At 51.0% G+C, this 17,591-nt stretch overlaps 3 protein-coding genes across 3 annotated transcripts; all 3 read right to left on the bottom strand.

The window, feature by feature from the left end:
* Window positions 1–300: 300 nt before the first annotated feature.
* On the bottom strand, window positions 301–2,862 carry UCRPA7_2155 (putative patatin-like phospholipase protein; the record flags this gene model as incomplete). The annotated part of the gene is made up of 4 exons (XM_007914730.1): window positions 301–533; window positions 1,089–1,097; window positions 1,158–2,529; window positions 2,593–2,862. 4 exons carry the CDS (start codon window positions 2,860–2,862, stop codon window positions 301–303), a joined length of 1,884 nt encoding a protein of 627 aa, XP_007912921.1.
* A 2,325-nt stretch (window positions 2,863–5,187) lies between these two features.
* Window positions 5,188–6,577, bottom strand: UCRPA7_2156 (hypothetical protein; the record flags this gene model as incomplete). Its single annotated transcript, XM_007914731.1, has 2 exons — window positions 5,188–6,256; window positions 6,330–6,577. The coding sequence occupies 2 exons, from the start codon at window positions 6,575–6,577 to the stop codon at window positions 5,188–5,190; spliced, it is 1,317 nt and encodes a 438-aa protein (XP_007912922.1).
* A 628-nt stretch (window positions 6,578–7,205) lies between these two features.
* UCRPA7_2157 (putative alpha beta hydrolase protein) lies at window positions 7,206–8,132 on the bottom strand (the record flags this gene model as incomplete). Its single annotated transcript, XM_007914732.1, has 1 exon — window positions 7,206–8,132. The coding sequence occupies one exon, from the start codon at window positions 8,130–8,132 to the stop codon at window positions 7,206–7,208; it is 927 nt and encodes a 308-aa protein (XP_007912923.1).
* Between the last annotated feature and the right edge of the window lie 9,459 nt (window positions 8,133–17,591).

The raw sequence follows: 17,591 nt of genomic DNA on the forward strand, positions 1-17,591 counted from the left end.
ACCACTTCCCATGCCCCTAAATGCCTCATGCAGATGCGCCACCTTTCTCATGCGAAAACCAACGCCAAAAACGCTTATATATGCTAGAAACAAACCGACACCAACATATGAAGTGTCACGAGACACTGGTTCCGACTTGCGTCGGATGCGATTCTGTGATAATGCTCCCCAGCCTTTCAACACGCTTACTCCGCTTATTCAACTTCGCATAACGTCACATGCACCTGATCCCAACTTTCAATCTATCGTACCATGAAGATGGTACCAAGCCAATATTGTCTCTTTATGCCTGCCGAGCCCTTACTGGGCGTCCTTCGGAACTTCCTCGTAAAGAACGTCCCTTTCATAAGGTTCAGGATCAGACACGCTCTCGTCCGTGTGCGAATAGTCGACATCTCCATCAGACGTATGCACATCAGAAGTTTCGGCACCAGTTGTCGGCGAGAGGACATCCAGTCGTGGCGACGGGGTGCCGAGCTCAAAGTGTGGCGGAGGGAGTGTCTTTGGCGCATGTGCAGATTCTGGAACCGTGACTGTTGCACCATCCAGATAGACTGGGTGCAGAGACATATTTGGCAGAGTGATAGGTTTGGAAAAATCAAACTCACTGGCAGTTTCCTCGGGCGCGTTCCCGGAGTTTGGGACAGGGCTTGATGCAGGGCCTTGAAGCGTCAAAGGGACATTAAGGTGGCTCTTGGCAGCTCGCATTAGCCTTGGCTTTACGATGTGATTGCGACCGGCCACACCAGGATTGGCCCCAGATCTCCTAGATCTTAGCTCAAGACGTTCTTCTTGCTCCGTCTCTTCGTCGGTGAGAACGTTTTCCAGGTTCATCATCATATTTCGCTGCCTTGCAAGTAACTGAATGCTACTTCCGGATCCACGGCGGTGGTGATGACGCGACCGATCTTTGTCAAGAGACACAGCGCGTGGAGGTGAGCTTCCGGTTAGTATTTGTAGTCCTCGACTATCACCATCTGCTTCAGCCCCTACGCCAATGCCCAGTTCCCTCGACCCAGTAATGAGCCGTCTGAGATTGATCTGACTTGCACTGAAGGCCACTCGCGCCCGTAGAGTGTTCAACGCACGATCAAGCGCTAGTTCTATAGCGCATTGATTCTTAATCCGACTCAGCTTTGGCCAAGTCGCCTTCTCACCAGCGAGACATGTTCGGAGCATAAAGTCGACGGTAGGATTCTTCAGAATGCGGGGCACATCCTGGATGGTGAATTCCGGAATGATGTTGATGTCTCCCGAGTACTTTTGGCTCAAAACACTGCGCAATTTGGTGACTAGATTTGGAAATATGCGTAATTCGGCCATGAACTGTAGTCGATGTAGTGCCTCATCTTTGGCAAGTGTCGTGAACGTGTATAGCCATGACGTCGGATCGTGCAGAGCCGAGCCCACCTGGGGCCGTGAGCGGTCATGGGCCGGGTCCAGTCGATCTTCCTTGGACATGAAAGGTGTAATATGGGGATTCACTTGGGATACGATGAAATGATTGACGTTGAACATTTCGGCGAGTCGCGTCATGGGCAGGTCATTGTCCACCGATCCATCCATCCACATTTGCTCGGTGGGATTCCAGGGCACATGTTCACCTGTGTGTGGGTTTTTGGCGAGAAGGGGTGCGGCGCTGAAGATCAGAGGCACGGAGCATGAGGCCAGCACGGCGGACCAGATCAAGACGTTTGGCGCTGTGATGTAGTTGAGGAGTCTCGGGAGCTCGTAGATGGATGCGGTTGAGACGGAGATATTACATATTCTTCTTGTCCTGTTGTAAGCCTCTTGAAAGGTGACATCACCAAGCAAACCGCGCATGACGCGCGTCAAATGTTTGATATCAGACCAGGTGCCTTCAGTTAGCAGCCTCTTAAGATGGTCTGCGACACCTTCCTCGTTTCCTTGTTCTTCGAACACGGCCAAGTCCCCGTATGGGAACTTATCGAGGACGTCTGGGATTTCGTCGTTCGTTCGTGTACAGAGGACAGAACAAACGATTGAGCCCGCCGAGGCGCCCGATATGATGCGCGGCAGGAGGTTGGCGTGGAACATGGCTTTCAATACACCGATATGCATCATGCCCCATGTGCCACCTCCACTAAGCATCAAAGCCGTGCGCCCGAAGCTCTGGCGCGCCAGGACCACGGTCTGTAGGACATCCTTGTGATCGATGTCGTCCGGGAGGGCGCCGGGAATGCCGCTCTTCTCCACCAGGTCGTCAATCGTTCTAACCGCAGACTCGACATACTGCTCAATCAGATGTTTTGTGCCGTCGTACGAGTGACGGTAGAGTTCGATATTACCCATGCCACCGAGGTCCCGGGTGAGTCCGGTCCGCACGAGGTGCATCATGGCTCGGATATCGCAATTGATGCGCGCCTGATCGAACTCGCGCAGTCGTGAGGATATGAGATCCGGGTTGTATTCTCCGTTAGGAGCCGAGTCGTCAAGTTTCCAGAAGTCGTTGCCCTCAAGCAGGTCGAGCTCGCGAGCGGCGGCAGTCCATTGAGAATTGTCCGTGGCCTGTAGGCATGACGTTGTTAGCACCGAATGTTCCTGACTGGGAGAGGAGGCGGGAGATCATACATTCTTCATACGAAGCACCAGGATCTGTCTCTGTTGCTCGGTTGTGCGTCCATCCTTGTCGCGCTTGCTACCACCAGGTTTGTCTGGTGTGTCGCCCTGTCCGGGTCGCCGCAATGCGAGAATGCTGTTCGCTCCACGAAGCAGCCGTGAGAGCGGCTGCTTGCTTGGGACCGTCGACTGCTGGGGCGATGTTCCGGTGGCCGGCGGGCGCTCGTGAGAGGGTATGGGACTTGGACGAACCCATGGCAGGGAGTAGAAGAGGTCAGTCATGGCCCGGGAGGTCGCGTGACGCAAGACCCGAAAGGGAGTTCATGAGAGGAGAGAGAGACACAGAGAGAGAGAGATGTGTCGGATCGAACTGGAGCTGGGACGGTGGATTGAACCGAACCCAAGCCGTCTGCTGAGTGAAGACGCCCTCCGAGATGCCGACCCTTTTGGTTGAAAGCTGTCAGTCGTAAATGGAAGAGGACGTCGGCATGCGCGCGCGTGTGTGTGCAGTTGGGACTTGGATTGTGTCGTCGACAGTCCGAGGGCGGTGAGTATGGCAGAGCGAGAAGGAAATCAAACTCGAGTATGCAGTAAACAGATTCGACGAGCCGGTAGATAAGGAGTGGTAGGCTTCGTATTGTGTATATACAGACGCTTGCGCTTCGGTCGGGATGAGGAGGCGGAAGAAGCGGTAGGGGGCAGGATGGATGGAAGAGGCGATCACGATGGTGTTGATGGTGATGGTGATGGTGATGGTGTAGGCCGTATTATTAGGTGTGCATGTATATGCGTAGAATTAGAGAGGGAGGATGTGGGAGTAGAATTATATCATCGCATCATATCATATCTTATTCTTAGGACATTGGATAACTTGGTCGTTGATGATTGTTAGTAGATGATGTATGTTGAGGTGTGTGCGGACTGGAATGCCCGGAACGGAACTGAATGACCGAGTGCATGACATGACATCGTCGCTTCTTCCCTCCTCGCTCTTCCCTGCACTGCACAGGGCACATGTTAAAAAAGAGAGTCGAACCCGACGACCTGAAGACCTCGAATTCGGGACGAATCACAAGCCAATTTCGTTACGCCTCCCCGCACCCGCACGCCCCCTCCACTAGAACCGCCCACTAAACCACCCGAGCCATCCACCCACCTCCCACTTGCTGCCAGGGGCGGCAGATGACCCCAGATTTGCCTGGCCACAGCCAATTGGCGCGTGTGCTGACCCTCTCTACCACCACGCTGGCCACGGCTCGACTGCCTGTAGTAAAAAAAGGCGCAGAGTCAGCTGGCCCGTCAATGATTGAATGATTCATGATCAACGAGGTGAGGTACTTGAGAAGCTCGCTACCTGTCAAGACCTGTCAAGTCAAGGCTTGTCCAACGCGCTATGCCTTTCATTGTGGTTCATTGTGGACAAGACAAGACAAGACAAGACATGTACACTGGATACCAAGCAAATAGCCTTTCGTAAAGGCAAAACAGTGGGAAACGGTTGGTGTGAAACTAGAGAGATTGTCCACAAGGTCTCATTATCCTGAGCCGGTGTAAATGAATATCTACAGCAGGTGGGTAATGACTTGGTTGGTTGGGACAAGGGAAGTACCCAAGTAGCTGACTCTGAGGTAAGACTTCTTATCCTCCATTTCAGGAGTCTCACTTAGTCAGAGTCAGCCCTCTTTCCCTTCTACTGTGTTACCCCATGGGGAGTCCCTGTGAAGGAAGACGGTGCTTGAATATCCTGCTGTTAGCAGTCATCCGCCTGCAAGTCAACAGCCGTCTGACATAACATAAAGCACCATGAGCTGGGCTGATGCTGACTTGCTGTGCACCTCCACGGATTCAATTCACAGGTCCCGATCTGGATGCATTCTCTCTGCTCAAGTTGGTGGAAACCAACCACTTGGTCGACTTTATCTGGAGACCGAATTCTCCAGACAAGCTGCTTCTTCAAATGGTTGCCTTCATTCGATCAAGTTCGACTTGTGCCAGAGGGAACAAATTAAACGGTTGAACTGAGCCAACGATACCGGCTGCTGGGTAGTACGGTGGTCCACGAGGTGCTTCCTCGTCTCACTTCTACACCCTCCTCCTGTCCCCCCACCCCCTTCTCCCCCACGACTGCTGCGAGACTGGTCATATATCATCAGCATTCACATGCGTCTACCTCACACCGCCAATTCTCCACTTCCCAACCCACTGACAGACACGGGGTACTCGTTGAGTCGGAGACAAGAGGACTGCGCCAGGCAGAGAACATCAAAGCCATGAGTGAGGAAGCCTCTGCCTCGATTAGGCATTGAACCTCGAAGATGTGTCGGTTTTGATAACGCATCCGCTCTAGCAAGGCCGCCCTGTTTGCGTCTGAAGATTACTCCTAGATGCGCCATAGTCTGCATGTTTGTTTTGTCTATTGTGATGTGGCAACGGCGATCGTGGAACATCGTCGGCGGAAACGGCTCTTTGTATGCCGTTGATCCAACTTCGGTACTGATGTTGGATCTCGGACATTGCCTTTCTAGTTTTCGTAGCGATGACCTCGTCAGACATCCGCCATCGAATGGCAAGTGGAGGAAAATCCAGAGTTGTATGGACCTTCTGACTTCAACCGGGCTCTTCCGTGAGCAAGCTCTCTGCAAAGGCCCGCGCGGCATCCCGTAGTCGTTGCATGACGCCCTCCTCAACGTAGAAATGGCCAGCCGTGGAGACCTCATGGGCCCGGAAGCGCGATCCTGGCACGGCCTGGAGCCGTGCCGTCCACTCGCGGAACTTCTTGACGGCCACAAACGTGTCTGAGTCCCCGTATACAGTCAGGCACGGGTTCTCGACCAACTTCTGCTCTCCTAGCTGGTGCTCATGGGCACTGTTGTTCTTGTCAGCATTACTCGAAGCCGAAACTTTCGACGAGGATCTCCATGATTTCTTGCCGAACGGATGTGGGATTTTCAGAGTCATTAAATTCGTAGCCCAGCCCACCGGCGGCGAAACAAGAAGATAGGCCACCCGCGGATGGATCATGTCTCCCAATCTGTCTAGAGCCTGTTGCTGCTGCGCTGCCCCCGGATCGGATGTGACATCAGGCGCAGATGTACCTGAATGGTGTCCCGTCGCCTTCTTGTGGCTTTTTGTCTTTGCCAGCAAGTCTGCTACGCCCTTCCTCAGCTTGTCCTCGGCGTCAAGCGAGAAGCTACGATGGGAGTCGTGACTGCGCCGCCTGTCCTCGTCCCCTCCTATGCGGAGACCCAGCGACTTGCGCGGGGAAACGCCGCCGTGCCGCTCGGCCAGTGCGGCCCTCGCGCTGCCCAAGATGACGTTCTGCTGCTCTGCCAGGTGTTGCGCGCGCAGTCGGATATCTGCCTCGGCGGAGCCAGCCACCGGTGTGGCGAAAGGGTCGAGGATCGTGTCGAGAGGCGGGATCTGGGAGGTGATCATGGCGCCGTATGAGTAGCCAGCCAGCAGCAGGGTGGGCTGTCGTAGTGGCACCTCCGGCGCAGAAGTAGGAGCAGAAGGGAGGCCGGTGTCGGCAGGACCGGGGGATTTAGGATGGGGGCCTAGTCGTCGGAAGGGGTTGAGATAGTGCACGTAGTAGGAGACAAAGCCGACGAGGGACATGTAGTCCGCCCTCTCGGCCTTGGATGTCCATGATGTATGCCCGGCGGAGTTTCCTGCGCCTCTGTACTGGTGTGTTAGTATGGGTGTAGCTCGGGTAGCCGTCATGAAGCAGGCCGGAGGATGCCATGTTATACCTGAAGTTGAACGTGGCCACGAGGAAGCCGGCCCGCAAGAGAGTGCCGGCGATGGTGTCGACCACGGGATCATCGAAGCAGCCGCCAAGGGGCGCGTAGGGATGGGCGACGATGGCGGCGTGCCGGAGCCATGGCGGAGCTCGAGAGGAGGCGGGAGCGAGGGAGTGCGGATGGTAGATGCGGCAATCGAGGGTGGTGCTGTCGTGAATGCTCGGCAGGGTGAAGGTGAGGGTTGGTTCGGGGAGCATGGCTGGCCCTTCGATAGCCCTTTCAAGGTACCTGGGTAGGTAGGTATGCTATCGTGACCGGCAGCTCAAATCTCTTGGTGTCTCGATGCAATTGCGGGCTGGAAGCATGGCCAATCTACCTGATTCCCATGGGATATGTAGAAATGGATTGCTCGCCGATATGAGTGTGGTCGTGTGAGTGTGAGCTTTCTTAACAGCGGTTTGTTGATCTTGGCTATCCAGTATGTCCTGGACAGTAAGTAGTACTCATGAGTGCCTGCCGAGGTGTAGCGGGGTCCATCCTTCGACGAGGGGTACTCACTCAAGTAACTACCTAGGTAACTTATCGGTAAACATACCGCTCCTGTGTGCAACTCCAATACTCAACACCATCAAGTATCTGTGCATGGTAACCAACAACGTAATCTCAGTGGAAGCCAGGCATCTAGAGGTGGTAGTCCAGTCTATGAAGTTCCCGTATTATACAATAACAAGCTGCATCGACATTTGGTATACAGCAACACTCAAAGAAGGCGTTACATGCAAGGGAGATCGTCACTCTTCCTACTACCGGGTTTCAAGATAGACAAGAGTCAGGACTACCTATGACCTATGACTCTGGCAGAGAATGTTATTGTATTGTGATGCTTCAAAGCATGCCTCTCAGACACGCCATCGCCTCGCCTGAATTCTTTGCGACGATGCTGCAGTGGCCCTCTCCCTCCTCAATGTGAAGGTCCGCAGTGGGCACCAGGGCCGCCGCCTTGACTGCCATGGCCACCGGCACATTGACATCGGCGCTGCCATGCCACATCACCAGCGTGCCCTTCTCTACCTCCAGGTCATCGAGGCCGAAGCCCCAGTCACTTCCAAATAGCCTCGCTTCCCATGCAGGTCCCTGTCCACCGGCCCTGACCGCTTCACGGGTGCTCTTGGTCATTGCGCCTCTCAGCCCTCCAAGGTCAGCATTCCATGCAGCCTGATCCACGGCTGGCCGCGACTTGAACGACTCGGCGAGCATCGCCTCAAACCTCCCCGGGCGGTCGTCGTCCCTTGCCGCCGCCCCAAGCTGGCTGTCCAGGCCGTATGCAATCAGACCCGTTAGCCAGGGCGCCACCCAGAGCAGCATCCTCGAACCAAACAGCATCCCGCTTAGCCCCAGCGCCGGAGGATAGAGGCCCGACATAATGCCTGCTCCGACTAGGCGCGCTCGCGGGATGCGCTTCCAGCACGCCAGGACGTACGGCGCGCCCCCCGAGACGCCTAGCAGGGCAAACCGGGAGATCCGTAGATGGTCGGCGAGCGAGGTGATGTCGTCGGCGTAGGAGAGCAGTGTGCGGTTTGCTTGGAAGCTTGAGCCCCCCATGCCGGGCCGCGATGGCGCTACGATGCGGAGGCCGTGCTGCTGCGCCGCCTCCGAAAAGATGACGGCCTCGTGATGGGAGCCCGGAAAGCCGTGCAGGTAAAAGACCGTCGGTATGCCGGTGCCGTCGGCTGCGCTTGAGGTTGAGGCACCGTAGATGGCATACACAATGGTCCGGCCATCAGCAAGTGCAATCGTCTTCGTGTCTGTCATTGAGCTTGATCTGATCTACCTATCGTGGGTGGCCTCCACCAACACACTGTCGATTGGTGACCGGAAGTTCAATTGATCTACCCCGTATCGACACGGCCATGATGCGCTGTAGGCAGCCATTGCTCTTACAGGGGAAACCGCCGCTGAGCCGATGGGCTGAGACGAAGGATGCACTGGCTAGTGTTTGAGGAGCCTGGGCGCGCTCATAGGCAATTCATATCCATTATCATCGTCCCCCTGCTGGACTCCGCCCACGGACAAGGGCTTTGTTAAATTGGGAAACGCATTGGCTTCGGCATGGCGATTGGTCTAGATTCTTGCTATGCTGTTCGCATCGACCATATCCCTATCAATACGCAAAGTCGCCAAAATCTAGAATCTCTGTCGATGCGGCCCGGATGACATTCCAGTTGAAGAGTATCATAGGTTATCTTTCCCTCTGATTGTTGGGGGATTGCTACACTGCGGTGGGTTTCAACAAGGCACACCTTCCAGAAGTGGTGCGGGTGCCCGACTCCGCTTGCAATCGAGCTGCATCTTACTGCCGGTTACAACCCTCAACGGTCGTCAGGAATAAATGATATGCGGGGATGCTGGAGCCGAGGTCATGGTTCTGTATTATAAAGTTGGAGGTACTACTTGTTACTCTGGCCAGTTTTCCCGGTTAAGGTGCCGGTATGAAAATACTTGCTGTTGAATCGTGACAATGTTGATTGCAGTCGCCTTTCTAGTTCTCTCGTACCTTGCTGGTCCGGCTTCGGCCGCGACATGGTACTTTCTGAGATACTATACGCCTTCGGGGGCCAAATTTACTTCGCTATCGGGGGAGATGGTGATTCCCACATTGCCCAAGGCTGGGACATATTATTTGTGGCCCGGCCTCCAGCCTACCGATAACAGCGGCGTGTATCAGAATGTGCTCGATGGCCGAAGTGGCACTGTAAGCGCACAGTCAACTGAATTTCATCTAAGGCCATGTCTCGAGTTTTCAAGAGAATACCGCGAGAATCTTTTTTGATATTGGCTTGAGGCTCGATCCCTGCGTATTCGTCATCAAAACAAAATTAATACTAACTCTTGACTATCTCAGTGGTGGTTTGGCTCCGGCTGGTGCTGCTCAAATCCAAGCTTACCTTGGGGGAGCGGATTCAATACCTATGCTGGCGAGACAGTCAGCTTCTCCAACGTCCTGAATAGTGACAATTCGGGTTGGACAACAACAGTGGTTCATGAAAGCACGGGAACAACGAAAGCCGATACTTTTGCTTTAGGTAATTGTGCCATATTCAGCTTCTCTAGTTAGGAGGGACCATGACCATGCTAACAAGCTGTAATCAGCAAGCAAGTCATTTAACCAGGTGCTCTTTGCAATCGAGCTGTAAGTGTCTTTGCTTCTAGTCGTCTTAAAGAATACTGACGTTCAGCAGCACTGGTGTCAGCTGGGATTTCGGCCCTCTTGTCTTCAAGAATGTCAAGATCGTATGTCTCCATTCGTCCAGTGCTTCACCGTTCTAATGACTGAGTAGACTTCGACGGGAACCAATTCAGCGTGGTGTACCGGTTCGCCAGAGAACTACAACGGAGCAACAGTGTATACAATTTCCGGAGCGAAGGCTACAGTGAGCGGTGATACCGTGACCTGTACAATTTCCTCCGTGACCCTTTCGAGGCCGGCTTGAGATTTCCTAATTTACTTACATGGAGCTTCCTTGGCATGGACGTATCACCACTCCTCATTATCTACTCGCTCAAGTTCAAGTTGATAATGATTTATGATGTAGCATGCCTAATTTTTAATGGAGATCGATCCTATAGCGATTGAATATCTTTTTTCGTATTGACCGATCAACACTATCCCATTTCCGTGATCGTCGTCCCGTAGGATGGAGGCTATTGAGCTTGGCAAATACCACACTTCCAATCATCACTACAATGGAGTCAGGGTCTAGCCATTTTCATTCAACGCACAAGCTATCACTGGAGTGCGCAATGTACAAGGATACGTCATAGCCAACGTGCTTCTCCCCAGAGGGTTCGTGGGTTCATCATGTCAATAGAATAAATAGAACTTCAAGAGATCTCTGCCTTGATTTCGATCAATTCGTAGCCTTGAACTCTATCCACTGTTCAGAATGGCAGCTTTCGGAGAAACGGCCTCTTTCTCTTGACGACAACAGCATGTTGTGATGCACTCACTTGGGCCTCAAAGGCCGGTCTGTTGTCTCGCCAATCAAACAGCAGCTCTGATGACGAGCCGCTCTCAGAGGTTTACACAGCCTTGCAAAGCTATCCAAATGCGACTGGTAGTTTTCAAACCATAGGGTTTGACCTGACGAAACCATACTCTTCAAACGGAAGCGCTCAGACTGGATGGAGCCTAGATATCCGCGTCGCAACTAACGTCACGTACGACGCTCTCATTTATGATACTTATGAGGAGAACCAGGTTGTCAGAGTCAATCCAACACAGATACTTCTCAACGGACCAAGCGATGCATTCCCGGATAGTGAGCTAGATCCAGGCTGGACAACATGCGTGTATGTTTGGTCGGCCGACCTCAAAGACTGGAATTCAACAAATGCAGAGCAGTCTGATATTGATGGGACATGCACCAATGTTCTTTCCGAGCAGTGTCTATCTGACCTCAGAGCCAACTCAGTATCAAGAGGCCAGTGTATGGCCGCAATTGGTGCCTCAGAGAGTTGCAAGGAATTCATGGGTGTTGGGAATGGCGTCTCCAGTAAGCAGTTGCTTTCACGATCACTGCACACATCTTTGAACTTTGCCGTTCCTAAGCAGCATAAACACCCGCTGACGATTCCCAGCTTTGGATCTTGCAGACACAAACCCGAATCTTATAAATGACACAAGGGGCCTGTATGAGGTCTTGACGGTCGTACAGCCATACAGCTTTTCGAACAACACTACTGATAGCCTTGCTGCGTACGACTATGCTGTAACCTCCATATGGCCTGTGCTTGTCAATATCTACTACAAGGACGATTCGTCGAACATGAGCTTTTCTGATTTTAGATGTTTGCGAGCACAGAACATCAGTGAGGGGAGCCGAAAGCCCGAGACATTAGGTGTGAGAGAACAGGACGCTTCGGAGAACTGGGGATGTCATATCGCGCTTCCGATGCTATGGCATATGATTTCGACAGCAGCTGTTCTGGCAGTGTTGTTTGTCATATAGCTATAAGTATCACGTCGCAATAATATCTGAGATGTAGCAAGTCCGCTGTTGGTTTCGAGAGATATCCAATGTGCGATTATGTCATTGAAATATGTTATTATTATCATGGATTCGGACGAACGGAGGTTTTAATCATCTTCAACGAATCTTATCCTAAGAACGCAATATCAATTCGTGGTGGTGACGAAGCCGAATGATCCCATAAAGTTCTCGGTACGAATTAAACCGACTCTAAGGTGTCTGGTTTCCTTTAGTTTGCTAAAGGGTGTTGATTTTCACTGGTGGATTGACGAATGCGGAGAAATGCAACGGCGATGTTATGCTACCAACGAAAACGTAGCCACTTTCAAGACAAGAAACCTGCGGGGCTGCATTAGGGCTATATTGAATATTTTCATAATGGCACATAGGTCACAACGTATAAGATGCAGACGTTATATTGTAGGTAGTTTCAAAGAATGGATTATCTCGGTCCCAAGGCTGGATAGGAGTGGAAAACAACATGCTTTCTTCACTACTATTTTACTTGGCATTTGCAACCGTTTCCGCTGTACCTTGCTCTGGCGGTGTGAGTTACAATCATGCTGTCCCCGTGTCGGTCATTGATCTAATTAAGCTTTTGCAAAGAAACCACGTCATACGGTATGGCTATGCGGTGACAGCACGATGGCCCCTGGTGGGGGACATAATGGCACGGAAGGCTGGGGACAGTACCTGCACTATTCCTTCGACTCGTCTTTAGTCCGAGTAAACAATTCGGCTTATGCTGGACGAAGCGCGAGGACATTCACTAGAGAGGGGCGCTTCCAACGGATCTTTGATGAAGTCAAGCCTGGTGATTGGGCAGTCATTGAGTTCGGCCATAATGACGGTTCGCCATCCCTCAAACCCATCTTTTGCACAATTGTATGGCTTACAGGTTAGTAGGGGGTGTGCCAGAAACCGACACGAAATATCGAGTTGATTGTCCCGGCATAGGCGACGAGACTTGTCCAGTTACGTATAAGTAAGACCAAGACTTCGACGTCCTTTTCCCTCTATTATTCTCATGGTAGACACTGACATGGTATCTTGGATTCAAGCAACCAAACCGAAATTGTGCAAACATACGTGACTTATCTTCGCAATGCGTCCTCCATCTTTTTATTCATGGGCGCCAAGGTCATCATCTCTTCTCCAACCCCAAATAATCCATGGGAATTCGGCTCGTACTCGTGGATCCCCAGTATATATGAGTATTATTCATGGTACATCGTCGAGAGCTTAGGAGGACCATCAGCGGGGATATACTATGTCAATCACGGGGACTACGGCGCTGAAGCGCTAAAGCTGATGGGTCAAGAGGCTGCGGATGCGAACTTCCCAATGGATCACACACACACAGCGCCATACCTGGCAGACATCTTCGCGCGGTCCTTTGTGTTGGGGCTCAAGTGTGGCACTGCGCCATTACAGGGGTATGTCGTCAATGCCACATCCAGGCTTGAAGGGGATATCTTGGGAACTTGCCAACCTGTAAATGCCACTCTTCCGATTTGACTAAAATCAACCACTTGAAAATCAAGCATATAGTAGGATAATAAATACTGTTGTCTTGTTTGCCTCGTTTCTATCATGAAAAGGAGCATGTTCTGTAGGATATCACGACCTACATAGGAACAGCTATTTGTCTCGATCGCGCAGTCTCGGCTTAACAGGCACCTCAACTTGACGAGTTGCTTCAGACGCGATAAGCACTGTAGCCAAAATGACTCATCATGGCGATTTATGGAATCAGATACAATGAATGATATGGTGTGAGGTTTGCGTTCACAAACCTGCGCTTCGCCACTGTATCTCTACAGTTGTGGCGCAAGTGTAGCACCAGGAGTGTCCCCTGCTCCTCCGCTAATTACTCCATAAGCGGACTTGGGTAGTTCGGAAACCAGATACCGTATCTCAACGTGCAAAATACAACCGCTCCAATGACAGCAACTGAGGTAATGATCTTCATCGGCTGCGATTTGATAGGGCCTACCTTTTCTACCGAGTAGTCGCATGTTTTCAAAATCTATTACATGAAGCCTAGCTGTAGGTGCAATTCGTTTCTAGTGCGTTGAATAGATGTCATATATCACCGGAAAGCTTCGTTTGTTAATAAATGCAGCAGGTTTTGTTAGAAACTCCCCGAAGGATGAGATGTACAGTCAAGGCTATGTAAAGCAGCCTGATATGATTGGCAAATAGTAGACATATCCAAACGCCATGCTCAGAGAACCTTGCATACTGACATGCGCACTTCTGTTTTATACGAAACAACGCTCCGTCGCGCTATAGACACATGAATTTCCATCGCATTTGCATGCCACAACTTTACAAGCTGCTGATACTTGTCCTCATCCCAAAGTCCTCCTTTCCGCTACCATTGCGGCTTTCCGATGTCCTCTTTGCTTCATCCTGATAATGAACGCTTACATTCGTTGTTCTCATGATACCATTATAGGTCATGATCTCTTCCTGGCTTGCTGTAGGACTGGTCCCTCGTACTTCAGTCCGTGTTTTGGTGCCTTTCAAATCCTTAAGAGCGAAAGAGGTCCCAGCGGTCGTGTGAATTCTGCTCGTGTTTCCGAATTCATTCTTCCCCGATCTCATGTTATCTGCATATCGATCCGATGTACCGGCGTACTTGCTTCTGCTAGAGAAGAAACGAGGGAACCATTTGCGGAAGAGACCGCGGAGGGCGGGAGCCGAAGCGGTAACGATAGCGAGATTTGTCTCGATAGCGGATGTGCAGAAACCGAGTGTATATGTCGGATCAGAATTGGGTCCGGAGACTGTAAAAAATGCTTGGTAGATGAAGACAAGGCGAGCAACACCGACGCAGGTGACACTATTTGTCAGATTGATTAGCATGGTGTTTGAGTTCCTGAGATAGCAAGAAAAGGGGGGCGTTACATGAATCCAAGCAGAAAGACTAGCAACAGCGCGATCTTCAACTTAAGAGGCATTTTCAGATCCAGAAAGATCCAGAATGGCAGAGCTAACACCAGGAGATCTGTGAAGATGGTGAGTGCTGCCGTCGCAACGTAGAATGTGCCTTGCTGAATGCATTTGCCGCCCGGAATCGTAGTATCCCAGTTGAAAGATATCGGGCTACATTGGAACAAAACAACCAGGAAGATGGCGATCATCAAGCCAATGTTGAATACATTGAGTGCATGGATGGTCCATCGAACTCCAGGTTTCTGACCCCCTAGTCGAAGCAAGAACAGGAGTACGGATGTCTTGACAAGAGACAAGATAGGGTTGTAGAGCACTTGCACCGCAAAGTTCCACACAAGAGGAGGCTTTGGGTCGTGCGGTGGTATATCTTTGAAGTGAATGCCGATAAAGTTTGTTTTCATGACTAGAATATTTAGCACAGGGCCTTGGTGGAAGTACAGGCCTTCAATGAGTCTACTCACAGTAATAAGTGGCGACTGTCTCTCCTATTGAAAGAGCCTATTGATCTGTGAGCTGAGTCACAGTAGTTTCTGAATAACAACAATTACCATAGCTACGCAAACAAGGCCATCATCTAGAATTCTTGTTAGTGTCACGAATTGCAGTGTATGTGGCTCACATACCAAGACCAAACTGCTTTGTCAAGACTCTTCCATATACTCTCAGTGTGAGTACAAGGAAAGCCAGGACAGGAAAGAAAAATATGATTGCAAATCCGAACTGCTGTAAACCGGTCGTGGGGTTTGGATCGAGTGCAACAGACGAATCTGTGACCGACTGACGAGCAAGAATCTCGACAGGGTAGTGATTTGACTCAAACATGGCGAAGGAGAGGATCGTCGTCAGTTCTGCTGGATGCGTTTCTTAATCCAAAGGGTCTCTTCCCCAGCAAGTATAAACTCAGCTAATCAACCCGATGAGTGTAAAGATCGACGATGGAAACAAGCCCAGGCGCATGGTCCAGGTTAAAGTGGAGGGTGCTCCGTTAGATATACCAGATATCGGCGGAAGCGTGAGTGGAAAGCATGCAGATTATTCAAGACCAAGCTTGGATAGGAGACATAATCTTTCCTTGACAAGCAAAACTTGTGAATGGCGCTGCACACCACGTTCCTGACCACCCCTGACGCGTTCTCCTGCATTAGGGTGCCAAATCAGTTGCAACAAGGTCTCGCAACAAGGTCGTTGCCACGAGGCACTGGTGCCTCCTAGATCCGTGCAGAAAGCACAACAATCTTTTGTCAGTACTACGCGAGGAGTGAGGGCTCGGAGCTAGAAGAAACGGTCACTGAGAGATGGAGGAACAAAATCAACGTGCAAGGTCACTGCGCCACCGTACTAGGCATCGAAATTTCCCTTGGTATCAAAGAGCAGAAGGTCTTTGCGTAAGCCCCAGGCTCACACAGTTGGGACCCCTGCTGAAAATGATCTGGAACAGAATTGGAAAGGGGAAAAGATGACCTGGGGTCTCGGAGCTATGGGCGTCTGCCTCAAAAAGGAACTAGCGAACCGATGGTGCATAATTTATTTGAGGTACAGCATGGTACCTTGGCGAGCGCCGTCAAGCAATTGGTACCCTAGGTGGTTAGTCCTCACTTCTGTGCCTCGGAGAGGTTCCATGGTGTCGACCAGAATCTGTACCTGGAAAGATACGATGACATGTAGTGACAAAAGCCACCATTCAATTTCGGAATTGGACTACGGTAGCTAGCACTTTTCTAGCTCTTAGGGTCGACGAAACGACTTCCTCAATATACCTAGTAGGTTAAACTCGGAGATACATCAATGTGTGGTGAGGGAAGACATGCCAGGGCGGATATGTGTCTTCATGGCGGCTTCTGGAACCATTATGTAACCTGACAAAATCTTCGATATTGTGTATAATAGCAATCACCCTGCCATATTTTGACATACAGTGCATGTATTGCACCACTTTTGAGTATCGAGAATGAGCAGCGAACAAGGATAGTACTTAAGCCACCATAATAGGTGCAGGCAGGGGGCGCTGATTAGATTGATGGGAGACCAGGACAACACACAAAGCCATACACATGCCTAGCAGGTCAGAAAAAATCCTTGCATCGGATCTCGGGCTCGTCAGGGTATGGCGTGTCACAACAGACAGGCACCCTTGTAAGCCATGCGAAGCATCGACATCAGATACGTCGCCATTTGTTGCAGGGAGAACGTGAGAACGAGAGGGGAATGATGAATGCGATTCTGATTATCGTAGCTTCTCCTGTGTACCGCCTTGAATCGACAATGTTGTGAGTGCAGAATGACGGAAACATAATTCCTGCGGCGGATGCTATAGAGTGTGAAATAGCAAACAATCTAATGGCTACAGACCAAGACTTTTCCCTCATGACTCGGACACACAGCCGTTGGCGTTCATGGTGTGCTGCACAAGCTGAGAAACATGGCATCTAGGGGACTCCCTACTAGCGAGTCTTACTGCGTAAGAAAGAGACGGTGGCGTTCTTTCGAGACACTAACGTGACCTGGCAACCCCCGCATCTAATCTTGGATTTTGCGATTTGAGCATGCAGTTTTGCTTTTCGGGGACTAAAGACGGCTTCTGCCCAGCCTCTGCATCGAGACTGGCAGTTGTGTTTGAACCATAGACAATTATTTTTGTCATAGGCTACCGGCATTTGAAGTTCTGGAAGAGAAGCTGCCACTTATTATTATGTTATAGATTGTTCGAGTGAAGCGGAATTGTAGGAGTATATGCCTCCCAAGACCTGGCAGAAATGCGAGTACTGGCCACAGCTCGAAGGGCAGGGTGATTGAAATTAGCGTTTCGGGGCTTCAAGCTCCCAAGTCACCATCCGGGGAGGACAACTTGCATGGCCCCTTTTCCAAGTACATTGATTTGGGCTGGGATAGTCGAGCCGAGTTCTTCCCGCCAGAGGTCCCTCTCGTACTGATTTGTGCCCAGGATTATAGCATGCTTCGTCTTGTAACAGTACCCAGGGCTCCTCATGGTTCTGGTCGAAGCCGGAAGTCGTGGTAAGCATTTAGCGTAAACCGTTTATTTCAGACTAGCAAAATGTTAGCCTTGGACTATGGCACCTCCGACGCCGTCGTAGTTTAGTATGTAGAGTAAAAGTGTTGAGTTAGCTCTAAATACTAGCTTGACGAGAAGTGCGTCTAACCCCAATAACGCTCAGTTTACAAGTACACCTCCGCCGGGGTAATAAATGTTATTTTGGCGAGGTCAATATACTGAAAAACCAGGGGTTTAGATACCTGATTAGGCTTCGAAGATTCTGTTTAT

This window comes from Phaeoacremonium minimum (genome assembly GCF_000392275.1).
Source record: "Phaeoacremonium minimum UCRPA7 unplaced genomic scaffold PA7_03_scaffold_149, whole genome shotgun sequence".
Taxonomy (NCBI): domain Eukaryota; kingdom Fungi; phylum Ascomycota; class Sordariomycetes; order Togniniales; family Togniniaceae; genus Phaeoacremonium; species Phaeoacremonium minimum.